Source organism: Aegilops tauschii, chromosome 5, assembly GCF_002575655.3.
Source record: "Aegilops tauschii subsp. strangulata cultivar AL8/78 chromosome 5, Aet v6.0, whole genome shotgun sequence".
In the NCBI taxonomy this organism is placed as follows: Eukaryota; Viridiplantae; Streptophyta; class Magnoliopsida; order Poales; family Poaceae; genus Aegilops; species Aegilops tauschii.
In genome coordinates this window covers 84,261,880-84,288,873 of record NC_053039.3, presented here as the reverse complement: position 1 = coordinate 84,288,873, position 26,994 = coordinate 84,261,880, and the positions used below count along the sequence as shown (strand labels likewise).

At 46.6% G+C, this 26,994-nt stretch overlaps 2 protein-coding genes and 2 pseudogenes across 2 annotated transcripts; 3 read left to right on the top strand and 1 right to left on the bottom strand.

The window, feature by feature from the left end:
* The first annotated feature begins 4,245 nt into the window (after positions 1-4,245).
* On the top strand, positions 4,246-4,809 carry LOC109742310 (uncharacterized). The gene has a single exon (XM_040389345.3). The coding sequence runs from the start codon at positions 4,246-4,248 to the stop codon at positions 4,807-4,809; it is 564 nt and encodes a 187-aa protein (XP_040245279.3).
* Positions 4,810-15,721: 10,912 nt separating this feature from the next.
* On the top strand, positions 15,722-18,425 carry LOC109742309 (uncharacterized; annotated as a pseudogene).
* Positions 18,426-18,813: 388 nt separating this feature from the next.
* LOC109742312 (uncharacterized) lies at positions 18,814-19,721 on the bottom strand. The gene is made up of 2 exons (XM_020301400.4): positions 19,422-19,721; positions 18,814-19,302 (listed from the first exon to the last, which is right to left on the bottom strand). The coding sequence occupies exons 1-2, from the start codon at positions 19,564-19,566 to the stop codon at positions 19,094-19,096; spliced, it is 354 nt and encodes a 117-aa protein (XP_020156989.1). The 5' UTR covers positions 19,567-19,721; the 3' UTR covers positions 18,814-19,093.
* Positions 19,722-22,157: 2,436 nt separating this feature from the next.
* On the top strand, positions 22,158-24,695 carry LOC109742311 (disease resistance protein RGA4-like; annotated as a pseudogene).
* Positions 24,696-26,994: the final 2,299 nt, after the last annotated feature.

Sequence of the window (26,994 nt, the reverse complement as noted above, 5' to 3'; positions counted from 1 at the left end):
CAGATAGCACAAGACCCTTTCTAGTGCATGCCAATGATCATCACCCGGGTTGGACATGAACCTACTCAGTTTGCTCACAGCAAAAGAGATATCTGGTCTTGTAGCGCTAGCTAAGTACATGAGTGAACCGACAATTTGAGAGTATCTTAATTGATCTCTCGTTTCTTTCTTGTTCTTTCTGAGTGTCACGCTGGGATCATAAGGTGTTGGAGAAGGCTTGCTATCCATAAAACCGAATCGGTTCAAGACCTTCTCAACATAGTGAGATTGCGTTAATGTAATCCCACTCTCATCCTTAATAAGTTTGATGTTTAGAATTACATCGGCTTCTCCCAGATCTTTCATGTCAAAACTTTTCGATAGAAAAGACTTGACCTCATTAATTGCATTAATGTTTGTACCAAAGATCAGTATGTCGTCCACATACAAACATAATATGACACTATTGCCCCCACCATGGCGATAGTAAACACACCTATCAGCCTCGTTAATGACAAATCCTGCAGAAGTCAGAGTTCTTTCAAACTTCTCATGCCATTGCTTAGGTGCCTGTTTCAGACCATACAAAGATTTTAACAACTTGCACACCTTTCTCTCTTCACCCTTTACCACAAACCCGTCAGGCTGATCCATATAGATCTCCTCTTCCAACTCTCCATTGAGAAAAGCTGTCTTTACATCCATTTGATGAATGATAAGACCATAAGAGGCAGCCAAGGAAAGTAACACTCGAATGGTGGTCATTCTAGCAACGGGTGAATAGGTGTCAAAATAATCTTCGCCTTCTTTCTGAGTGTAGCCCTTGGCCACTAGCCGCGCCTTGTACTTATCAATAGTACCATCAGGCTTCAGCTTCTTTTTGAACACCCACTTACAGCCCACAGGTTTACAACCATATGGTCTATCAGTTAGTTCCCAAGTTCCATTAGAAAGAATTGAGTCCATCTCATTATGAACAGCTTCTTTCCAATCATCTACATCCGGAGATGCATATGCTTCTGCAATCGTCTTGGGTGTGTCGTCCACAAGGTATACAATGAAATCATCACCAAAGGATTTTGCAATCCTTTGTCTCTTGTTCCTTCTAGGAACTTCATTGTTATCCTTCTCAAGGACTTCCTCATGTGATTGTTCGAAATATTCATCAGTTGTACTAGATTCAGGAATTATCTCAGAAGAAAATCTAGCAATGCTATGCATATCTTTCATAGGAAATATGTTCTCAAAAAATGTTGCATCACGAGATTCCATTATAGTATCAACATGCATATCAGGTACTTCAGATTTTACCACTAAAAACCTATAAGCAATGCTCCGTTGAGCATACCCTAGAAAGACACAATCCACTGTCTTTGGTCCAAGTTTGCGTTTCTTAGGAATAGGAATATTGACCTTTGCCAAACATCCCCAAGTACGCAAATAAGAAAGTGATGGTTTTCTCCCAACCCACTCCTCATAAGGGGTTTTCTCTTTATTATTGTTGGGAACTCTATTCAGGACATGACATGAAGTCAATAGAGCCTCCCCCCACCATGCCTTAGATAAACCAGCAGTGTCTAACATGGCATTCACCAAGTCAGTCAATGTGCGGTTTTTCCTCTCGGCCACTCCATTTGATTGAGGTGAATAGGGAGGCGTCCTCTCATGAATAATACCATGTTCCTCACAAAATTCATCAAAAACTTTTGGAAAATACTCTCCACCACGATCGGACCTAAGACGCTTGATCTTTCTCTCTAGTTGATTTTCAACTTCAGCTTTATAGATTTTAAAGTAGTCTAATGCTTCATCTTTAGTTTGCAACAAATAAACATAGCAAAATCTAGTCGCATCATCAATCAAAGTCATGAAATATCTCTTTCCACCTTTTGTCAACACACCATTCATCTCACAAAGATCAGAATGTATGAGTTCTAGAGGTGCCAAGTTTCTCTCCTCGGCAGCCTTATGAGGCTTTCGAGGTTGCTTAGATTGCACACAACTATGGCACTTAGAACCTTTGGCAACTGTGAAGTTCGGAATTAAACTCATGCTGGATAGCCGAGACATTAAACCAAAATTAATATGACATAAACGAGAGTGCCAAATACTTGCATCATCATTAACACTAGCACAAATTTGGTTTATTGACTTATTGCAAAAATCTGAAAGAGAAAAGCGGAACAAGCCTCCGCACTCATAGCCTTTTCCTATAAATTGTCCAAATCTTGACACGATTACTTTATTGGACTCTAAAACTACCTTAAATCCATCTCGACATAGAAGGGAGCCGCTAACTAGATTCTTGTTCATAGTAGGGACATGCTGCACGTTCCTTAGTTGCACGATCTTTCCCGAAGTAAACTTCAGATCCACCGTGCCAATGCCACGAACAGAAGCATGTGACCCATTCCCCATTAGGACGGAAGAATCCCTTGCGACCTGATAAGAAGTAAACAGGGAGATGTCAGCACACACATGAACGTTAGCACCCGAATCAATCCACCACGAAGATGATTGAAATACTGAAAGCACAATAGGTAAATTACCATACCCATCAGTATTGCTAGCGGTCACCATGTTGACAGTCTTGGAGCTTGTTTTCCCTCTGCGGTCTGCACGTTCAGGGCATTCCTTGGAAAAGTGTCCAGGCTTCCCACAGGCGTAGCACTCTAGCTCAGCCTTGTTGAACTTCTTCTTCTTGAAAGTAGTAGTCTTGGTAGGCTTGTTGAAAACAGGTTTGTTCTTCCCTTTGTTCTTGTTCTGTGGGTACCTCTGCACCATGTTAGCAGTAGGCTGAACCTCACCTCCTTTTTCAGTGGTATCTTTAGCCCGAGCTTTTTCTTCAACATCAAGAGATGCAATCAGATTTTCAACTGATATCTCCTGTCTCTTATGCTTCAGAGTTGTGGCGAAATTCCTCCATGAAGGAGGCAACTTTGCAATCATGCACCCAGCCACGAATTTGTCGGGTAGAACACATTTAAGGAGTTCAAGTTCCTTCACAATGCACTGTATCTCATGAGCTTGTTCAACCACAGAACGGTTATTCACCATCTTGTAGTCATGAAAACTCTCCATGATGTACAGTTCACTGCCTGCATCTGTTGCACCGAATTTTGCATTCAGTGCATCCCACAGAATTTTTCCGTCGTTTATGTGCATGTACACATCACACAGACGGTCAGCAAGAACACTCAGAATGCATCCCACAAACATAGTATTGGCTTCCTGGAATTTTCTCCGATCTTCGTCGGTTATTCCCTCTGGAGCACCAACACTAGCGTGGAAAACTTTCAGAGCAGTAAGCCAGAGCGTGGTCTTCACCTGCCACCTCTTAAAGTGCACACCGGTAAACTTATCCGGCCTCAGTGCATCAGCAAATCCAGCCATAGTTAACTCAGGAAATTGCCTACAATTAGGTTTTTGGATTGTTGGAATATTAGGCAAGTTCATGATTAATTCCAGTAAATAATTCATGACTAGAAGAGATACTAGCATGCAATAATCTAGCAAACTAGAAGAACAACAAGACATGCATAACAGCAGCAAACACGTAACAATAGCTGTAGAAACAGACATGAACAGAGGATGTTGGACGTACTGATCGTTAGCTATTATGGGTGCGACAGTGTTGATGACGATGTTGGCGACGATCTGCTGCTGACGGCGATGAATACGACGATGAGTAGCACCGCCCGACTTGGACGGAAGACGACCCGTGATGACGAATTTGAGCAGTCGCGCACAGCGCTTCCCAAAAACCTAATTCGTCCTCTCCCGGTGCAGGATCGCAAAGACGAACGGTTCCGGAGACCTGCTCTCCCACGCGCCGATGCACGCCGGCGTTTGGGATGGAGTAGACTACGATGGCGGCGCAAGTTGTGAGATGAGGCAAAACCCTAGGTGTTTTTCGGTGTGTCTCTGGCCGCAGCCGGTAGCTGTATATATATTAGGACCAGAGGCGGTATTGTGTCGCGACCACAATCCCAAACCGACTCGGTTTCTAATTCGTATACTTACCGGACAAGAAATCAAAAACTTGTCTGCCAAGACATAAAAATAAAACGGCAAAAGGAAGCTGCGCTCCTGCAAGTGGTGGAGAGAACCCACTATATAAAGAGGTCCAACTCTTCTTCAACTTCCAAGGTGGGACTAAACTTAGCACCACCACTTGCCATTTTACACATGGGCTTTGAGATTTCAGAAATTGCTATGGGCCTAGCCCATTAATTCTAACAGTTCCCTCTCCGGGCTGTGCGGATGATGACAGCAACTGATCCCCGACCTGAGTACGGCGATGAAATCACAGCCTTCCAGGAGCGCACGGCGAGGCTGGAGGCGCAAAAGCCGAGCTTTCCGGCATGCAACGGCCAGAATGGCGCAGCTGCTCAAGCTGCGTCTGTGCTCACTGCTGGTCCATCCATGTCCCCAAACGGAGCCACTCACACTCCTTCGACTTCAAGGTTGCTGTTCAGCGACCACGGCACATCTCCTCTTGTGGGCATCGACCGTTTCAAGCAAGATCTCGTAGATCTGCTGAAGCAAGTCGAAGGTGAACCCAGAGAGCTGAGGGTGATCTCCATCCTTGGGGTTCGCGGCGTCGGGAAGACTGCCCTCGCAAGGGCAATCTACCAAGCCTGTGGCACTTTCGGCGACCAGGAGCCGTTCGACTGTCATGCTATGGTAATGGTACGGCCTGACGACAATGTGGCTTCCCGGGAGCAATGGCGCAGCGGAGCTCTTGAGGGAGATCCTGATACAAGTTGGCAACATTGCAGGCCAGATCTCCAATACTTCTGCTGCCGAGTTGGAAAATATTCTGCGTAAAGACCTTGAGCACAAGAGGTAATACAATTTCTGCCCACGATTTTCTATTTTGTGTCTTGATTTTTAAACGTATACTGTATTTAGTAAGCGCATAGCTATTCGCTGACCATTTACAATTTCTCCCCATAGTTTCTTAATCTAACAACTAGACAAATTGACGACGCACATGGTTACTGCGGAAGCGTGCAGTCAGCTAAAAAAAATTGTGTACCATTTACCACCGAACCTCCACTTCCACGCTATAAATCCCCAAATCCATTCCATATGAGAATGATATGAAGGTGTCCGGACGTGTGCGAGCGGTCCACTGCGTCGGATTTGCCAACCTGGAACAGCTTTTCTCTTTCTTTATTTCTTTCATCCTATCTTTTGTGGGACTACGAAACACCTAAACAATCATACTTTTGTGTCTCGACAATTTGGGAGACATGATTATGCGCATGAGTAAACAGGGGCTCAAAGGATACATGCCTGGACACCATTGACGCATTTGGTTGCCCACAAAATCACAATCAAGTCCGTTGTATGCAGTATCTTTTTAGTACTAGTAAAACGCCCGTGCGTTGCTACGGGCTACAATGCATGCATATAAATGAATCAAACAAATGATAAGGTCAAAGTTGGATTTAGTATGTTATAGGTGCACGTGCAATGCCATAAGACATCGCCCGAAGACCCTTGTCTTTGGAAGGTGCCCGTGCGCTGCCATAAAAAATCCAAGGGTCTTCAAGCTATTCTTTTTGGACGTCGACATAATTCATCTCCATCTCTCTCATACTCTCTGAAAACAAACATATATATAAAGACACCTTTTGTATTATCACGGGCCAAAGGAAGATGATCCCTTCAGACTTCTCATGCCCTCTCAATAAAACAAGTTAAAATGTCCCTTTGTGGTCCATTTCACTTCATGATCAAGCACAAATGTGCAAATCCTTAATGTTTTTCAACATTGGAAGATTATTTTTCTTTAAATTTGACAACTTTGTTTAAATGATTATTATATCCTTTACAAGAACTGAACCGGGAAATAAGGGGGTGGTTCCCCTTGACCTCTCAGGCCCTGTCAATAGAACAAAATCGACCAAGTGTTCATGTGAATCTGCTTCTCGCCCCCGGTGCATCATCCTCGCCCTTCCAAAGCTTGCCATTAAATTCCGACTATCATAAGTGACAACTGCCCCTAAAGTGCGGTACTCCGACTGGTTCTTCACGCCTTGAATAATTTTCATTGAATCTCTCCACCGCATGGGAGTGGATGTCCAATTTTCTGCTAACTTCAGGCCCATCATTAATGCTTCAGCTTTCATCGGTGGAATGTCCAACCTTGACCGCTTGTACCTACATGAATCAACGTGTTGCAACACCCGAGCTCCAGTGCTCTCTATATTTAAACATTTTGAAATTCGTGTTTTGAAGTTTCAAAAAAATGTGGATTTTTTTTCAGGGATACATATACACATTCCAAATACCCGTGGCAAGTGTGGTAGTTATCTCGTTTTGTTTTTGGCTATAGAAAAAACAAATTTCTGATAGTATATAGGACAAAAGGGGAGTCATTCCTATCAGAATTATATCTTTTTTATATCTAAATACAACATATTTTTTCAGGTTTTTACCGGGCCTTAAGAATGTGTGTATGTAATCACGTATTTGATTTAAAAAATTTCTAGCAACCGAAGTGTGTTTTTCAAAAAATTCAAATATCTAGAGCAGTGAAGCCCGGTAGTTACAGGCACTTTTCGCAACGAAGCCCCCAAATGAGTCATGAAGAATAGCCCATAGGCCCCGTTGCCTCCATCAGTGTGAAACGAAGTGTTCTTGTTGAGCTACACACTGCCGAACGTAGATAAAGTCCATTTATGAACTTGGCGTCGGTGCACGATCCTCCAGAGCAATGGAGTTTGCAACTACGTACCGTCCTCATGCTCATCGATGAGTGAGCAAGGGGATCATATTTTTTTCCTCATGAAAATATTTCAACACTCCCACCAGATAAACCAGAAGGAAACCATTAGAAGATCCTTGTTGTTGATTAGATTCCTTGCTTTTAGCAGCTTCCTCGTGTCAATTATCAAGTCCACCCACACTTACCCAAAGTACCAATAGAAAAAAAATGCAATGATATTTGCTTTGTTGGAAATGGCTTGGGGTTAGTATATAACCATTTTTTAATAAATAAATATGGTAATTTGGATTATTTTTATTAAGATGAACAACTTCTGCTTTTCTTGATGCATGGCTAATTAGTCAGTAGTTTGTTACTTGAGATGATCAAGTGGATTATTAGTAGTTTCCAAACATATAAATGATGGCCATTATTACCACCTAGTCTGTAGCATAGCTTCGACCTAGATTTGGATATATCAGTACGTTTTATTTGGCCACAATTATGATTTGTAGATAGGCAGCTGCATGATTCAAAGATCAAGCAATTGTCATTTTCAACAACATAAATGGGGGTGGGGGGGCACTAATATTCATGTCAAGAATGTAACAATGGGAGGGGTGAAGCTGACTCTAACAATAAGGCGATGAAGTCTACTTGAAACAAGAGTACATAGTTCTTTCCCACACTAATTGCCACAAAATTTCAGCATGTTGGCTCACCTGATTTATAAAGCATTTTCACACCTGACTCCTTGATCATGTCATTTATGAATAAAAAAATACATAAGTAACTCTCCGCTTCAGAACTGTACTTGGCAATTTGCCATTTTCTAAAATCATATGCTATTATGATGAACTACAAAAGGTGAAACAAATGTCTGTCCTTATTTTAAGAACCCTACACTTGATAAAATATAGGAAATATCCAGATAATCATAAATTTAACTCAAGTTCAGGGATGCATAAGCTGCAGTAAGAATCAAGTGTGTTAACTTGAGGATCCCCATGTCTCTAGAGTAATAAATTTTAAGGAAGTGCCCTAGTGGGGAAAAAGATGACAGATCCTAAATGGCTGACAATTTAGTGGCATTATTCTTTGACAAACTCAAGGTAGCAGTACTATTTTTAGCAAGTTCATATGCAAAATCATTACAATAGGTACCCTCAACATAGGTTGTAGGGAAAGTGCATATGTGAAATCATTACTGTACCTCTGAAAGATCGTGGATGTCGCCTAGAAGGGGGGGTGAATAGGCGCTTTAAAATAATTACGGTTTAGGCTTGAACAAATGCGGAATAAACCTAGCGGTTAATTTGACAAGCACAAAACCTACAACAACTAGGCTCACCTATGTGCACCAACAACTTATGCTAAGCAAGATAAACAACTAAGTGATAGCAAGATATATGACAAGAAACAATATGGCTATCACAAAGTAAAGTGCGTAAGTAAAGGGTTCGGTTAAGAGATAACCGAGGCACGTGGAGACGACGATGTATCCCGAAGTTCACACCCTTGCAGATGCTAATCTCCGTTTGGAGCGGTGTGGAGGCACAATGCTCCCCAAGAAGCCACTAGGGCCACCGTAATCTCCTCACGCCCTCGCACAATGCAAGATGCCGTGATTCCACTAAGGGACCCTTGAGGGCGGTCACCGAACCCGTACAAATGGCAACCCTTGGGGGCGGTCACCGAACCCGTCCACTTTGGCAACCCTTGGGGGCGGTCACCGGTACCCGTCAAATTGCTCGGGGCGATCTCCACAACCTAATTGGAGACCCCGACGCTTGCCCGGAGCTTTACACCACAATGATTGAGCTCCGAACACCATCAACCGTCTAGGGTGCCCAAGCACCCAAGAGGAACAAGCTCAAGGGCACCAAGCACCCAAGAGTAATAAGCTTCTCAACTTGTAACTTCCACGTATCACCGTGGAGAACTCAAACCGATGCACCAAATGCAATGGCAAGGGCACACGGAGTGCCCAAGTCCTTCTCTCTCAAATCCCACCGAAGCAACTAATGCTAGGGAAGAAAATGAGAGGAAGAACAAGAAGGAGAACACCAAGAACTCCAAGATCTAGATCCAAGGGGTTCCCCTCACAAAGAGGAGAAAGTGATTGGTGGAAATGTGGATCTAGATCTCCTCTCTCTTTTCCCTCAAAAACTAGCAAGAATCCATGGAGTGATTGAGAGTTAGCAAGCTCGAAGAAGGTCAACAATGGGGGAAGAACACGAGCTCAAAGGATAAGGTTCAATGGGGAAGAAGACCCCCTTTTATAGAAGGGGAAAAATCCAACCGTTATGTGCTCAGCCCGCACACGAGCGGTACTACCGCTCCACGAGCGGTACTACCGCTCTGGCGGAAGAAGCAGGGAAAAGGAGCAACCAAACATGAACCTTGGGGCGGTAGTACCGCTTATAAGCGGTACTACCGCGCACCCCAGCGGTACTACCGCTGGAGGAGCAGAACACGGGACCAAAAAACAGTAGCGGTACTACCGCCCGACCGGAGCGATACTACCGCTTATAGGCGGTACTACCGCTTATAGGTGGAACTGCCGTGCCTTACTGCCGTGCAACTACTGCAAAACTCGACACAAAAAATGCAAGACCCAAAATCGAGGCGGTACCAGCGCGGAACCGTAGCCGTACTACCGCTTATGGCCATAGGCGGTACTACCGCTTTGGACAGCGGTACTACCGCTTGGGGTGATAAGCGGTACTGCCGCTCTGGCCGCAGTACTACCGCTAGGAAACCAAAACTGCCATAACTTCTGCATATGAGCTCCGAATTGAGCAAACTCAAGCTTGTTGGATTGAGGAAGACGAGTAGCATCAAAACAGCGAGAGGCAGGGGAGGTATGCCAAAAAATAGAGGAGTGAAACCTCCAACCGAGAAGAACCGGCATAACCTCCAACATCGAAAACATCATAGAAGATGCGAGTGAACTCCGTTTTCGATGAACTCGAGCTTGTCATCAAGATGACCATAAGCTCCAAAACTCACAAAGAGAAGAACCAAACAAGAACCAACAAAGATGATGCAAGGATGCAATGGTTTGAGCTCTCTATGAACGATACGATCAAGCTACTCATCGAGAGCCCCCCTTGATAGTACGGCAATCGATCCTATAACCCGGTCTCCCAACTACCATCATGAGACCGGTAAAATAGAAAACCTATCAAGAGCAAACCTTTGCCTTGCACATGGTCCACTTGAGCCAGAAGATGACGATCTTGACTCCCTCAAGATGGACCACCTTTCTTGGTTGTGTTGGCTCGATGAATACTAGTTGATTGCTCCCCCATACTCCACTATGGGTGAGCCACTCTTCCGCACATCTTCACAGTCCATTGTCACCACAATGGACGGCAAGCTTCAAGCATTTGATCTCTTCATGATGCTTCACTTGAACTTGCACACCGCAACATCTTCACAAGTCCATTGTCGCCACAATGGACGGCAAGCTTCAAGCATTTGATCTCTTCATGATGCTTCACTTGAACTTGCACACCGCAACCTAACCCCACAAAGAACTCTCACGAAGATCATGGGTTAGTACACAAAGCGTAATCGACAATGCTTACCACACCATGGGATCGCTTGATCCCTCTTGGTACATCTTGTGCGCTTTGTGTGTTGATCAACTTGATAGTCTTGATCAACCTTGACTCTTTCCAACTCTCTTCATTTGGATGATGTCTTGAAGGTAAACATGAATGATCACACAATCTTCTTCTTCAAGACATGCTTGCAATAAGCTCTACTCTCACATGACCAATCTTTGGATAATTCCTTAATAACACCTTGGTCACCACATAAACTCCTTGAAACCAACACATGGACTTCAAGAAATGCCTATGGACAAATCCTTCAAATATAACTCAAGGCAACCATTAGTCCATAGAGATTGTCATCAATTACCAAAACCAAACATGGGGGCACCGCATGTTCTTTCAACCTCCTTTTTTTTGTTCATACATTCATATATGGCAATGTCCTTGCTGTTAGTTAACTATGCCTAAAGAAAAGTGCCTAAGATATCAATCAGATTACCTGAATTAGTAGCTGGAAGAACTCTGCCATGTACTATACAGCCTAATGTACCAGGTTGACACCTAAGAAATGGATATTTAGTGTCCATATTTCCCTATCACAGTATAAGATAATACTAAATCAAATCAAAGGTCCCTGTGCGTTGCAACGGGATGAAAAAAATAGAAACATGGATCCTTTGCTAAAAGAGAACATCATGCTCTCATCTTCATACCTGCTACCATGCTTCGCTTTCCTCCGGTGCAGTCTCCCTCTTTTCTCTCAACATCGCATGCTTCGCAACGGAGAAACACCAGATTCCGAGTGCCCTCGCCGTGCATCAATGACAGGTGCAATTTGGTTGAGCGAGGCAACTTTCTGCTCAATGACACGGGCTTTGGCGAACACCTTGAAGCGTTTCGCGCCTATGATTCCGCAGTTGTGAGCCTGGTGACGAACTAGTCAGGAAGAGCCAAGCTCAGAATCATGAGCGCCTCCTCAACTATTAGAAAGCCTTCTCAGTTAAGAGCATCAATTTCGCAAAGATGATACCCTCAAACTTTCGATAGATAAAAATCTGCAAATATTCCTTCAAGTCAAAGAAACTGTTATATTAAATTTTCTCATGGAGAGCTCACCACATGTTCTTCCATACTTGCTTTGAAAAGGCGTTTAATATGTAATCTGCATTAGACTAAATAATTTTCTATGTTGAGCTTCCAAATCATCTCCTAAATTTAAAGCCTAGACAATCTGTGAGATACTAAATGACTGAACTTCTTTGAACCTTGTACTCATAGTACAGTAAAAAAATTGCCCACATGATAAATTCTGACATTCGCTAGTGTGAAATGGAAAACAAAAGCTGCTGCTACATACCTTGACATACGGCAGCAACAACATCCAAACACAAATAGCGGGCACCTTCAGCGAGCAGAGCATGCAGCGTCTGGTCAGGGGAAGTGAAGAAACTTCACCATCATACAACGTTGTTGATGTACACGAACCAAGCCTCACAAGTTGTTTGCTCTAGGTCCATCTCTTTTGTAAATCTGAAATTGAGTGTAATTGTTGATCTTGGTCAATGAGAGGCAAGATCCATGGAGGGAGATTGGATATGTGGGTTAGAACTTGGTCTTGAACATGGTGTCGGGATGCTGTGGACGCAGTCAGGGCGCAGCTGGTAGAAAGTCAATGAGATCCGCCGAGTCCTTGTCCTATAGACCAATGATTATTAGTAAAAAAATATTTCAACAACTCATTTTCTAGTGTTAGATATATACCGCAGTAAGAAAAAATATGCATAGATGTGGAAGAATATCCAATCTAAAAACTTAGTTAATTTGTAAACTATTAGTACTTACAACATGATGGGGTTGAAGTTCATGAAGTTGCTCGGCCTAAACGGCAAGCGGTATGGACAAACGTGGATTTCTCGCCTAGGTGTCCTTTTGGAGCTCGGTGGCCGGAGGATCTCCATTAATCAATTGTCTCTAAGCGCAACCAGGTTCACCTCCCGGTCACGGTCATATGAAGATCAATATTGATCTCAAAACTCCTCAGGCATCACCATAAGTCGTAACAGAAAGAACGCCATCGTACTTGAGGGCGCTGGGTCCTCAGCGTCCTCGGTCTTCTCGGCCATGGGCGATGCCGACGGTGGGCTCCTTCCTGCCATAGCCCTCAGTGCGGCGGAAATAGGGTGATTGTGACAACATTTAATAGGTATTTAAAATAGAGAAGCATTTGAGAGTAGATAAAAAAAGTAACAATTGCTATGGTTAATTGATTGTTATACTGGTGATATATACCTGAAGTCCTGAACCAACCCATGATATTGGTTGATGTCAAAAAAAACATGATACGGTTAGTCTACATCTTTGACATCTCCACAATGATGGATTTACCTTTTATGTGGCCAAAGCACTGTCAGAGTATGCATCATCTTATAATTGCACAAAAAGTATTGCGTATGTTAGAAGTTTGAATTAGGATTCAATCAAAGAACCTGGTAATAGCTGAACACAAATTAGGATAAAATTGCAATAATAATGGCCATCAATAGTTGCAACAGGAAGAAGAGGTAGATCAATAGCATGCAGGTTTACCAATAACAATGTTCACCAACAATTATTATCACCAACCATAGCTGTTTTCTGTTTGTAATAGGAATGTTTAGGAAATTAGAAGCACAAACTCACCTTCTAACGCACATGAGCACACCTGCACATATGGTGCTTCCTTCTGGCCATTTTTTTTGGTGGCTTGCTCTCATCCTCGAGGTACCAAGAATACGCACGGAGCTTTTTAAATTCAGTCGCGCTCTTCATGAACTCTAGATCCCGATTTTGTCCAAAAGTGGATACGGGTGTAAAGGTAGTACCTTGGGTTGGGGCAACATCATATTCCTCCTCTGTCGTCTTCCCTAAACTCCTTTCTCTTGGCAAAATTTGGACTGTAGCACTGCTCTCAATTGTATGAAACCAACAAAATGTCTGCACAACATTCCCATATGCCTGAAAATATTCTGGACGCGCACACTTAACTTCACATCCAGTTTCACTCATGCACCTAGACACAACCAAGGACATTGATTTGAAGAACTCATCTTCAAACTTTTTGTATATCTCGCTTGTGTAAATTTCACAATCTTCAATCTCGAGATGCCCCCAATTGTTTTTTCATTGTTTCTGTTGGCAAAAATTGATGAGGTGCTTTGAGATTCTTGATGAAAATCATAAGAACTGGATTGATCTCACTGTGTGAGTTCCACTGCCTCTTCTCTTCACAAATTGCAGACAGAGGGTGATTTTGCTCGTTGCTGAATATGCTCACATACCAACCTGCTTTGCATGGAGGAGACGCATCCTCGCCTTCGTTCTGTTTTGCACGAAGAAGAATTATCATTGTCCCTCTTAACCTGCACACCGAAAACCAAACAAGACAATGACAATCCTAGCTACAATAGAAATGCCAAGCAATTTCAAAGCATGGAAAAAATTCAAGCGCAAGACCATCATGGAGTGGCTGGGGAAACGACAAGAATATAGTTGTACTACAATTTCAAGCAAGACGCTATGTAACTGATCTAGCACCAGCACACAATTTTGTGCATCAACTGGTAACGTGCATGCCCTCATCTCGGCTTTCCATGATGAATTCCAAAACCATCCTCCTAAGCGAATAGCTTATACTGTCCGTACGCTTCTTGGCATGAATCAAATGGCATGCCTTCTACAGGAGCAAAAGTGTCGGCCGAGTGCTTGCCTTCAGAGTTTAGAAGACATCTTCCAATCGAGTTCATCTTGCTTGGGGTTGCTCTGATCGCAAGTCCAGTTTGAATCCAGTTCCTGAACCAAAGAATCAACCGTCAGATCGTGTTTGGAACTGAATTTTAGCAGGGAGGGAAAGGGGAGAGGAGCACTCACGATTGTCGAATCAGCAGCATTGCAAGGCAAGATATGCACTCAGTGTTCTGAAAATCTGCAGAACAGATCATGAAACATAAATGTACCCTGCATACAAAAGAAGACCAAGATCAATAAATGTGTAAAATTGAGAACCACCAAATCTGATTCAATCACAAAAGAACAAGGGAGAGCTTATGCTATCCTGCTGCTAGGCCACGGTCATCGCCGGCGAGCACCCCGTCGAGGACTACCGCAACACATCCGCAAACCTGGCCCTGTCGCTGTTCTCCATGTTCGGGCCAGTCGGGGGAAGGGAACAGAGATGGAGGAGGGAGAAGGGAGAGGAGAGAAGAGGGGGAAAGAGGAAGGGGTGGATATACCTGTGATAACGGGGAGGCGACAGTGCGGGACGGGAAGAGTCGCCGTCGGCGGGCAGGATGAAGAGCCGGCGGCTCCAACCCTAGCTTGCGCGTGAGAACTGCATCCGTCGCACACAACCAGGGCATCCATCGTCTGCCGTCGTGCTCCAGCGAGCCGGCGACCGAGGGTTGCCTGGAGCGGAGGTGGAGGCGACCAGAGCCGGCGGCGGCGCGGCGCCGAGGTTGGTGCGACGGCGAGCTCGGGCGGTGAGGCGGCGGGGCAGAAGCTGCAGGAGACGGCGGCGGGGACCTCGAGGCCGAGCTCAGGCCATGGCTTCCCTGGCTCCAGAGGCCCTGGCGGCGCCGGCCGCAGCGGCGGGGCGAGGAGGAGGCCGGCCGTCGGGGAGGCAGGAGCTCCTCGTCCCCTCGATCCAGATCGGGATCGAGGAGGGAGCAACAGGGGCGCGAGGGAGCGGGCGACCCGCAGGCGGCGGTCGGGGCGTGGGGGTGGGGGTAATTTGATGGAAAAAACCGGTCGAAAAAAATCAGACGAAAGTGGGGGACTATTCAACCAACTCGTTTATTAGGAGTAGAGATTGGACTATTTGATTACACGTAAGTACCGTTGGGTCCGCATATGCCATGGGTTTTAAAGCATATCCGAGCCTGACTTGCTCAAAACTGTCGAATCGACAGTTTTCCAGCGAGTCAGGTCAGAGCGATGCTATGGAGCGCAAGTGGGTGGCTCGCCGGGCCGCAAGTCCACCTCTGCTGATGTTGTCGCCGCGCGGTGGCAGCCCCTTTGTCCCGAGCCTCAGCCCATCGCCGCGCGGCAGCCCCTTCGTCTCGAGCCCCAGGCCGTCGCCGCGCTCCACCGCCTTCACCCCGAGCCTCAGGCCTCAGCCATCTAGCGGACGCCGCGCGCGAGGCCGCCGCACTCCGCCTCGAGAACTCTGAGCTCTGCATCACCAACAATGACCTCGTCGGCCACTTCGCCATGCTTGGCGGCAACCAGGCCTCCGCTGTCGCACTGGCTGAGCAGCTCCGCGGCCTCCACCTCGGGCAGATGCAGGTGCAGGCCAAGGCCAAGGCCATGTAGTGCGCCGCCAGACTCCACCGCTCGCTCTCCGCCGCCGAGGACACCCGCCTGCTCGACCCGCTTTGCCTCGGCTCCCACGCCGCCCATGCGCTCAGCCCCCTCTACCTCGGCTCCCATGTCGTCGCGCGCCTCGGCTTCCACTACGCGGCCCCGGCGCTCCGAGGCGGCGCTCATCCGGCAGCTCGACCCCCTCGCCTCTGCCACGACCGCGCTCTACGCCAAGCTGGTCGCGATCTCCAACCTCGAGGAGTCGGCCCGCAAGCTGCGCCAGCCTGTCCTGGCTCCGCACCTCCGCGTCCTTGGCCCTCTTGAGCTCGGCTCGAGGGAGACTCGACGGACGGCCCGGCTTGGCCCGCGGCGGCCTCGGTCGACGCGTTCGCCGCGAGTATCTCCCGCATCACAGCCTCCAAGTCTCCAACCTGGCCTCTATGGCCTGGCGCGCGGCCCTGATCACGTGCGCGTCTTCCCTGCCCGCAGCGACTTCCTCCTGCATCGCCCGTGTGCTTGCCTTCGCCCCGGTCCGCCTCTTGCCGTGCCTCATCTAGTTGTTGGGGCATGACAGAGTCTAAACTACGAACTCTCGCAAGTAGCAGTGAAACAGAGTAAAACACGCAAGTTTTGGTGGTGAAATGCGAATCAATTGATGATGGATCTGAATCGCAGAAACTAGGGTTCGCCAGCCGGAACACGGCGGCTCAAGGGGCCAAGACCAGAATTATTCGAGTAAATTGCACAGAAGTACCATAATTGGGGCATTGGAAGCAGATTGGTACCAAGTTTGGTAATTTTTACATGTCAGTACCAAGTCTGGGGCCAGACGTTACAAAAAGGTCTAAATCGCGTATAAACGCGTATTGACAGTGTATCTGACCGGTAGGGCCCGCCTGTCAGCTGCTGACGTGGCATTTTTTTTGCAGAAACCCCCCACGGTGTCGCTCCGCGCCCGCCTCGCCGCCCTCGCCCTCGCCCTCTCCCCGTGGCGGCCTCCTACCTCAGCCGGCGCGCGCACGACCCCAGCGCGCCGGTAGCGCCTTCTGGCTGGTGCTCCCGCTTCGCCTCCCCCGCGGCCGCCGCCCCGCCCTCCGCCACCCCGCCGCCGCCGCCCCTCTTCACGCTCGACGACCGCCGCCGCCGCCGACTTCTCGCCCGACCCCACCGCCTCCGACCTGCTCCCCGTCGCCTCCTCCCCCTCCCCCCGCGCCGGGGCGGGCGCCGGCAGCCGCTCGCCCTCATGGGACCGCTCCCGCGGCAAGGCCTCCGCCCCCGGATCCCCCATGGACGGGGTCGTCGAGCCGCCGCCCCGCAAGGAGCTGCTCGCGCTGCCCCCGCCGTCCAGCCCCTGCACTCCTCCTCCCCCGACGGCGACGGCCGTGACCCCGGCGACGGAGGCTGCCAGGACGGAGCCGGCGGCTCCGGCCAGCGAACGGAAGGCAGATGGCGAGGAGTGGGTCACTCTATTCGGGTAAGGAAACCATGATGCTCTTCTTTACTTGTTTTTTCAGGAAGCTATAGCCTGCCGCATGCGCATGGTAGATTCAGTTCTGCAAGTAGTAGTATCTTGGTGACCGCTGGACATGTATGTAGCCATGGAGCTGAAAATATTGCTGCTTTGCGTAGGTTCATGGCCCTGGCATGTGCTTGCTCCTGTGTATGTCAATGAGCAACAGCAAAATCGATCATTTAGTAGCATATCGCTCTTAGACCTTAGTGCTTGTCCTAGCAACTGGATATACCGGTTTCATGACACCATTGATCATCTTATATGTTCGTGGAATTAATGGTTGTCTACTTGTTCAATTCACACGTTGTATGGCTGCACTCAGTTAAAGAGATGCCTTTTCGTTCAATTTTAAGATGGATTTAGCCTAAAGGTTGCATTCTCTTTATTCCAGTTTCAGTGATACTAAATGCTGTGGTGTATGATTTGGCTATCTTTTGAACATGAAACAGATAGTGAAGTTGGTTTTGGCCTGTTGAGTATGTTTTTCATCATCACATGTTCTAGTCTGGATAATCTGTCTTTGTGCATTCATGCATGATGTGAATTTTTATAGGTTTCTCTGGCCTGTGATTGCTGGGATAAGATTTATTTAAAGTGATTTGTGATGTCTGGAACCTAGCTCTTTTCTTAACAAATGTTTATCTCAGTTTCGCTATGCCCGTGCATCACATGATAGGTTTCTGCATTATGGTGCGACAATTAATTCCTCTGGCCTTCCATCTTAAACTGACAATTGTCTTCACAGCACTCTTACGATGCCAGGAAAGCCCTCCAAAAGAATGGTATCCAACTATGCAGTGGCGTCATAATTGGAGTAAAGCATATTGATCCAGTGCTGGCCATGTTTGAAGTCATTACCCTTAACCGTAAGGAGGGGGATGCCTAAGGCTAGGCTTGCGACTGGAGTGAAGTCGTAACAAGGTAGCCGTACTGGAAGGTGCGGCTGGATCACCTCCTTTTCAGGGAGAGCTAATGCTTATGCTTATTGGGTATTTTGGTTTGACACTTCTTCACGCCCAAAAAGAAGGCAGCCGACAGCAGCTGGATGATAGGCTCGCTGGAATCAATCAAGGAGGCTTCATGGTCTCCCTGCCTTCGAAATCACTTGTCCTGAAGAGCAGGACAGGTGCATCAAAGCAGTTGGGGGCCTTGCCTGTTGGCTGTTGTAACTTTGTGTTCTGGTGGGTGCTGTCATGAGCAATGGCTCTGGATGAAGGATGAAACTGAGATCTCAATATGTATTTATTTTGTCCGTTGTAATCTACATGAGCTCTGATATATTTGAGAATGTTTTTTTAAGAAATGCCATCATGGCCACTATATTGAATTGGTAATATGGTTACATCGTTTACAATGGCATTCACCAGGAAAGCTGGGGGTTCATCGACCCAATTACAAGAAGCATTATCGTCATAAGCAAATTTCGCTAAAGAATGAGCTACCTCACTTGTATCACAGGCATAGTGTATAAATTCAGCCGATCCTATCAATCTATCATCCCAGCCAAGATGAAACACTATAGATAGCCAAAGCTTCACCCCAAATTCTATATCTTGTCCTGCACAGGCATTGATAATTTGAATCGAATCCGACTTGGTCTTTTTGAGTGTAGCAGAAAACTGCATTTTTCTTCTGATTTGATTTGAGAGCGTTCGTATTGGATCAAGTGCGGTCATATAGAACGTTCATTCTAATTTTCAATCAGGGTCATCCGCGTGCATTCCCAAATAACATTGCTCAAAAAACCTCAACTGTAATGGGATATAGAGAGATTTGCAACACACCAGATGCAGCAAAGATTATACTGAGATTAATACAGCATCGCATCGGATCACACGGCATCGCACGCACCCAGCAGGATCGACACAAACGTACAGACGAAGACTGAAGACAACACGAAGACTGATGGCTACAGAAGAAGCAGTAGGCAGAACCACGAGGAGTGGCGGATCGGTGATACGACGGGGCCCTGGGCGATGCCCTAGTCTAGACGCGGCCCTCCCAGAGGCACGGCTGGTCGTCGGAGCAGAGCGCGTGCGGCGGCGGGGCGAGGCCCAGCGCGGCGGCGCGCTGCCAGCGCTGGGCGCGGGTGAGGCCGAGGCAGGGCCCGTAGCGCATGTCCATGTCGAACTCCCTGGCCTTCCTCTCCGCGTTCTCCGCCTCCTCCCTCCTCGCGTCGGCGCCGTCACCGTGATCTGCCGCAAAAGCAACAGCAGATTGAAAATAAATAAACACCAGATCGATCGATCGAGCGGTCAAATCCGCGTTGGGCGTATGAATCGGCGGAGCTCGGATTGGGCGTACGGCGGCGTACCTGGCGTCGGGCGCGCCGCCGCTTGCTTCTGGTGGTGGTGGTGCGCCGGCTTCTTGGAGACGCCGCTGGTGGGCTTGGCGGCCGCTGCGCTGGAGTGGGCCTTCTGCTGCCGGAAGAAGGACTTGACGTCGCCGCCGCTCCTCATGGCTCTCTCTCTCTCTCGCCGGCGGCGCGATCTCTCTGTTGTATTTCATTTCTCTCTCTCGCCGGCGGCGCGATCTCTCGCCGGCGGGGTCAGCACCACCGGCGCGCTGGGGTCGTGCGCGCGCCGGCTGAGGTAGGAGGCCGCCACGGGGAGAGGGCGAGGGCGGCGAGGCGGGCGCGGAGCGACACCGTGGGGGGTTTCTGCAAAAAAAAATGCCACGTCAGCAGCTGACAGGCGGGCCCTGCCGGTCAGATACACTGTCAATACGCGTTTATACGCGATTTAGACCTTTTTGTAACGTCTAGCCCCAGACTTGGTACTGACATGTAAAAATTACCAAACTTGGTACCAATCTGCTTCCAATGCCCCAATTGTGGTACTTCTGTGCAATTTACTCGAATTATTCAGAATGCCCTCTCCACAAGCCGGAGGAGGGTTAAAAAGGGAATGGAGCATGTGAAAAGCAAAGACAGCGACAGGTTCAGTTTACAGCACTGAGGTAAAGTTTGAAAAGACGTTACAACGGCAGGAGCCGCACATCTCGAGATCTACGGCGGAGAGTGAGTCACTTTAGCGTGAAGCGGTACACTCGCTGGAGCCGTAGGATCGCAGATCGACGGTTGATAAACCCCTGGACAAATGAAACGGTACTGTTGGCCTTCTAACTGTTGTCGCGGTTGCCTCTGTCCTGACAGGGCATCGTCTTCTTCTTCTCCTCGCCAGTGTCCTTTGCTCTTGCTTGCGCCGCGGCTAGGTCGAAGGTCACCAGTGTCAGCTCGTCTATGCTTCAGAGACAGGATGGACGCGCGCGGACGACGTGCTCTGCTTCTGCCATATCGCAACAAGCTCTGAGGTGTGTGGTTTAATTGTAGTGGTTAACTCCTAATACCCATGCATGTATGTAACCAAATTGTCGGGTGAAAATTGCATTCACGATGACAATATCCCATATGCAAGCAATCAAACTACCTTACAATGTCGTTTTTTCTTAGCCAGGCTCTGCCCAGCCTGACTCTTTTCCTCCTCTCAACCAGACCCTGCTCAGAAAGTAACCAAACACATCCCATGTTATAGTTGCACATTAAACTGGATTTTTTTCACACCGAGAGAAATATGCTAGTAGTGAAGGTTGAACAATGGTTTGAACTGGTCTAATTCATAATTAATGGCTCAACAATTAAGTTAGACCCTTGCAAATTCTACACAATTGAGCCAATAATTGCATTTATCTCCTTTCATCTACAATAAAAATATTTTCAACAACCCCTAATACTGGCCATAATTTGGTCCTTTTGCTGCATCACCATGATATTATAAGCTATAAACATGAAGGTTAAAAAAAGCTATAAACATGAAATATGTTATTTTTTCTAGGTAGCTAAGCACTTTGCACACAAACTTATAACCTCAAACAGGGTACCCTAAGATATTGCTATGTTGCTTTTCCTTATTGAATTGTAAGAATACTTTAGTGATCTAGGGAGTACTTTTTTTAACACAGTACAATTGGCAAGCACTCATATACACGCGCATACACTCACCCCTATGAATGTGCATCACTGGAAATCCTGAAATAAATGCAGGAATAAATGCGAGTATCAGGATTTAAAACCTGATGGGCTGGGGATACCACAGTCCCTCTAACCATCCAACCACAGGTTGGTTCACGATCTAGGAAGTACTTGTCAGAGAAATAGTCTTCTCCGACAAGTATTTTGGGACAGAGGGACTAACTAAAAGGATACAGCTAGGCAGCCAGCTGCATGGATTAGGAAGCATACTTTGCTCAAAATCAAGGGAAATGATAACTGGTCGACGGTCGCATTTTTGTCCTCCCCTGCCATTGGATCTCCTATCACGGATCTTGGGCAATCATGCTGGCACATTGGTGTCATGGAACCGTTCGCGTAGGCGCCGATCCAGTGAACGACCTCAGCTATCTCTCCCTAGAATCTCCCATTCCCCCTCGCCCACCCAGAGATGTGCTCCCAGTCGACCAATGTCTCCCAACGAGGTGTTGCGGCGGCAGTCGCGGATCCCAGTGATTCCCGGCGTTTTCTCCACGCGTGCGGTGCGGGCGGGGGAGGGCGCGGGGAGGAGGTCTGGCACGGGGAGGGGGCCGGGCTCAACGTCGTCGTTGAATTTATGTGTTGTGGTCAGGGGCACACATTTTTAGTATGCTCTTTCTGAAGCTTTTTATTAGCGTTCTTTTGTTGTTCCATTTTTTCTCAGTTGATTTGACATTTGAGTACTGCATGCTTATATCTGAGCTACGGGTAGTGAAATTTCAAATTTTAAGCAAGGGACATTGCATTATTTCAGTTGATACATATGGCAACTTAAGAACGGTTTTGCTTTAGCTCATGGCAAAAAAAGACTTTTTTCATAAATCTGGTAATAAACATGTGATATATTCTTACAAACAGAAATTGCCATGGCTATTTTTCCATGTCTAATTTCATAGGATGTTCTTAAGTTGCCATGGCATTTTTCAATGAACATGGCAAATCAACATTCTGAAAATTGTTTTTCATAAGACTATATCAAGGCAATTGTGTTTCTAATTACGGTGTCATTTTTGTGATCTTATTGATATACTATGATAATTATATTATGACATACCCATGGCAAATGTGTCGTATTAATATATTAGGACATACTCGTCGCAAATGTGTTGTATTTGTTTTTCCGCAGCATTTTTATTGAAGATAACATGGCAAAATTGTTGAAGGCCATATTGGCAAAGCCGTATACAATTTTATTGGCGTGTTTTCTGATAGTTTTACTAGATTATTAGTGAGGTTAATTAATTAGCCACCATAATCCTAGCTGATTTGTGTTCCCATATGCATGTGTTCAGGTACTTCATTGTAATTGACGGTTTGCAACAACAAGAAGATTGGGATTTCCTGAGGAATGTCTTCCCTGAAAATGAGAGAAGTAGCAGGATAGTTGTGAGCACAAGTGTCCAACGTGTCGCCAAGTACTGCAGCTCCAGCACTAGTTTCGTGTACAAAATGGAAGGTCTCGACAATGAGGAGACTAAGAAACTGTTCTGGCAAGAAGTAGGAGTGCCGAATGCTGCCGATTCGTTGAAACAACTTGCACAAGGCATCTGTAATGGATGCCACGGTTTACCCCTCGCAGTTGTCAGTGCAGCCAAGTATTTGAGACCCATATGGACAGAACTGGGACAGAGTGACTGGGACCGCGAGGCTCTCGCGCTAGGTAACCGCGTAACAGGCCAGGGCGAGCAACCTGCCTTTGCAGAACTGAAAAAAGTCCTCGTGGAATGCTTCGACGGCCTAACCTGCCACCGTGTCAAGACTTGCTTGTTGTCTGTTACAATGTTCCCCAAGGGCCAACCCATCAAGAGGAAAAGCTTGTTCCGGAGGTGGATAGCTGAAGGCTTCGTGGAGCATGACGGGCGTCTGGATAAGAACGCCGCTAGCATGCGAATTTTTGGACTGGCCGTCTGCGCGCTGCTATTTATTTTCATGTCCTCGCAGGCTTCGGCCGGTAGCATGTAACGTACCTTGGCTGCGGCCGTTTTCTTTACGTTGTTCCGTGTTGAACTTGTTAGATTTTGCCTTACGTGGGCTTTATTAATTTAAAGCCGGACGCCTTCGATGTCTTCGTTCTAAAAAAATAAGAACCCTGCTTGCCATGAACTCTTCCGGGAGTTGATTGAGCGCCACCTCGTGGAGCCAGTGGAGAGCAGCAGAGAGAATCTGGTGCCGGCAGCCGAAGTGAAGATGTGTCAGGTTCACGGTGTGTTGCTTGACTTTCTTCTCAGCGAGTCCCTCCGTCGGAACTTCACTGACCTCATCCGCAACAATGTGCCTGTTCAAGCCGCACGCGGAGGCATCCGTACCCGTCGGCTCGCCGTCCACAAGTTCTTAAGTTGGTGCACCCTGCGACGTCGACCTCAAACGTTACTCCTTCATCAGGTCATTGACGATCGTGAACAGTGGCTTTAAGGACTTGCTGGAGAGCGAGTTCCTCCGGGTGCTGGATCTGGAGGGCTCCAAAGGCATCGACGAACAAGCTCTATGCAAAATCTTCCAGCTGATACACCTCTAGTACCTCAGCATCAGGGCCACGGACTGCTGCAGAATTCCCAAGAGGATCAGGAGGCTACATCAGCTTGAGGCTCTGGACGCCCGGGACAGCAACGTCAGGGAACTGCCGATTGAGGTCCTCCTCCTGCCGCGGCTTGCCCACCTTTTCGGCGAGTTTCAACTCCCCAGTGAGCTATGCAGCAAGAAGAAGGTCCCGATTACAAGCAAGGACGTGGAGAGAGTTTTCAAGAGCAGCAACAGCAAGCTGGAGAGTGTGGCAGGGTTCCTCGTGGACGACCGACAAGGTTTCCAACACATTATGCTCCACATGCACAATCTCAAGAAGGTTAAGATGCGGTGGGGGGGCACAAGCACGGTCCCGACCCAAGATTTGTCTGGCCTACTTGCCGACTCCCTGCGGAGGCGATTTGGGCTCGAGTGCCTATCAATTGATTTTGGTGAGCACTCGCTAGATTTTATGAACCCCCTGTCATATTCAGAAACCTTCTTGCTCAAATCCGTCAAGCTGCGCGGAAGCCTCAGCGAGGGTCTACCGGGCTTCATGTACAAGCTGGAATATCTCTCGGAGCTTCATCTTTTCTCCACTGGCCTGGACAGCGAGGCCCTCTCGGCCCTGCAACAACTAATCACTTGGAGCACCTGCAGCTCGAAGAGGTCAGTGACAGATTCGGGAGCTGCACCTTCAGTTTGGCGGCAGGCAAATTTGAGAGACTCAAGCGACTCATCATCGATGCCCCCAAGCTTCCACAGGTGACTGTCGCAAATGGAGCCATGGCTATCCTCACCACCCTTGAACTACTCTGCCATGATGTAACGGGGTTTGCAGCCACGGGCATCTCACGCCTTGGATCTCTTAGTGAGGTCGTACTACTCAAAAGTCTCAAATCTTGTGACCCTGGCACCTGGTCGAGGTGGGAGGCGGAGGCCAAGAAGCACAAGAAAAGGCCAAGAATTTCGTTCTGTGATAGTAGCAACCGACAACAGCGACAAGCAGCTGCAGTGAGGCAGCAAAAGTCTGGAACCAAGTGGAGGATGCTACCACGTTAGTTGCTGCAAGTACGTATCCTAGCTCGTTTTAGCTAGGTGGTCTTATCGATCTATCTTGTCCCACCCATGTGTGTGTGCCATCCTTGAACGTCACTAGCTTAATCTTCTGTTTTATTTACTTTTAAAGCTCCTCTGTTTGTAATAATTTTAATTTTTGGGCTGGCATTCAGTGCTCCCAGAAATTAAATAAACTGCATTGTGTTTTTTTATTGAACTTGTGGCAAACTTTATGAAATCTCAAATAATAGTTACTTCTTTAACCAATTCTGCTACTTTTTTCATTTAGTACTTTATTGAAGAGAAAACCAAGAGGTTATCACTCCAAGAAACAACTTGGGAACCAAAAGACTTTCTTGCTAAAGAGTGGGCCACCATGTCGAAAATGCCTAGGAGCACTTGCGGGCTCGCCACCCTGATATCTTGCATTAAATAAGCATGTATTCTTCAGTTTAGAAGAGGTATAGAGTCTATATTAAGATCTCTGACTAGGAATAAATGCATCGACAGGTGGGTGGCTGGACTGACATCGGCCCCACACGCATGCAGACTTTTTTTGAGCCATGCGTTTTGAATCATATAACACATTTAATATTTAGTTCTACCAAGTTTCAAACTGCGATATAATTCAACTTTGAAAATATATTTTGTAAGTTTATGTTTGGTTTAAGTTCTAAAACTGTAATATCATTCTTTTTCAACCTAGTTACGTGTCTTCTATAAAAACTGAGAATCCCATCCTGGGATAGTTAAAATAGTGGATTCCATGATTGTTAGAATTTTAAATACAAAAAAGAGAGTTCCAATATTCTAATTCCTGGAAAATTCATGGAACAAATTCCATGAAATAAGTCTTTTTATCTTTTATTGAAAACCCAAGAACTTCGTGAAATTCTAGACAATTTAATTAATCTCAAAACTTATCCTTCTCTAAAGAACTATGTTATTAGTCATGTTGCTTGGTTTAACAATGCAATCCTGGAAAAATTCAAGGTACAAATTCCATGAAATTACGTCTTTCTATTTTTTTAATGAAAACCCGAGAACTTCATGATAATAATTCTAGACAATTTAATTATACTAATCTGAAAACTTTTCCTCTAAAAAGATACATTATCAGAGGCATTGCCAGGTTTATCAGCCGCATCTAATCGTTCATCTTCATGCTTCAACAAAGATGAATTGACGTAATTACACTGCCAGCAGCTTTTTTGCTTTCATTTATTCAGCCGCGTCATGCTCTGACATGTACTTGTGTTGGCAGAGGAAAGACAACACGTTAACTTTTCTTGCATGTAAACGCTGGTCTCATTAATTAGGACTATTGACTTTGTATGCACACCATAGCATAGCACTGTGTATCATGTTGCCGGTGCAGATGTAGTAAATAACGCAGCACATGGACCTACTGCTACTGCGTACGCGTGGGACACGTATTCACACATTGCATATGATTTCCTAAAAATTGGCTCGAATCCCGAGTGAGAAAGTCGGCGGACGAGATTTAGGAGGACTGCGTCGCCGAGTGCTCCTAGTTCGCTTCCGCCACCATGTTTGCCTTTTAGGTAGTGAACAAATGAGACTAATCCAATCCTCTGTGTTATATGGAAGCAATCAGCAAGGGTAGTTGTATATGGACTATGTATTTCAGCTATCCCATTGCAAGCATTAATAAGCTCTAGGCAATCAGATTCAAAACAACTTGTGAGCATCCCAGTTAATTAGCTTGCGAGTATCATTCCATTATTCCATTTTTTAAAAGTTGACCCGTCTGCTGACGAAGCGATCAAATAAGAAAGAGCCACCTGACATCGCCTCCCCTCGATGGTTACAAAGGACAGCGGCTGTAGCTCCCCTTCCATCATCCACATAGCATGCATCAACATTCACTTTATACACATTTAGCTCTTGTTTGGTCCATTTAGCAACCTTGGTTTGCTCATCATCCATCGCAATTGCCCTAGCTGAGTTAGCTGTGATTGCATGTATCCCCAATGCAGTTCTTAGTGTGCTAGAGATCCCAATTCCCTTAACAACTTCTTGTACAACATCTTGGCATGCAAACTTGGTCTATATTTCGAAAAGCTTTTTTTTTTGGCAAAAATGTCTTTCATTGATAATTGGGGTGGAGTAAAACAAAGGAATATACATGGTAGAGTACAGGTCCTTTTTTTGCGGAATGGAGTACATGTTTTTTTTAGAACGCGCAAAAGCCGTTCGTGTCGATATATTAAGAGGGGGAAAAACCAAATACAAATATTCTACAGGTAGGAGGGCAGCGGCTTCAGATGCCAAGGTCATG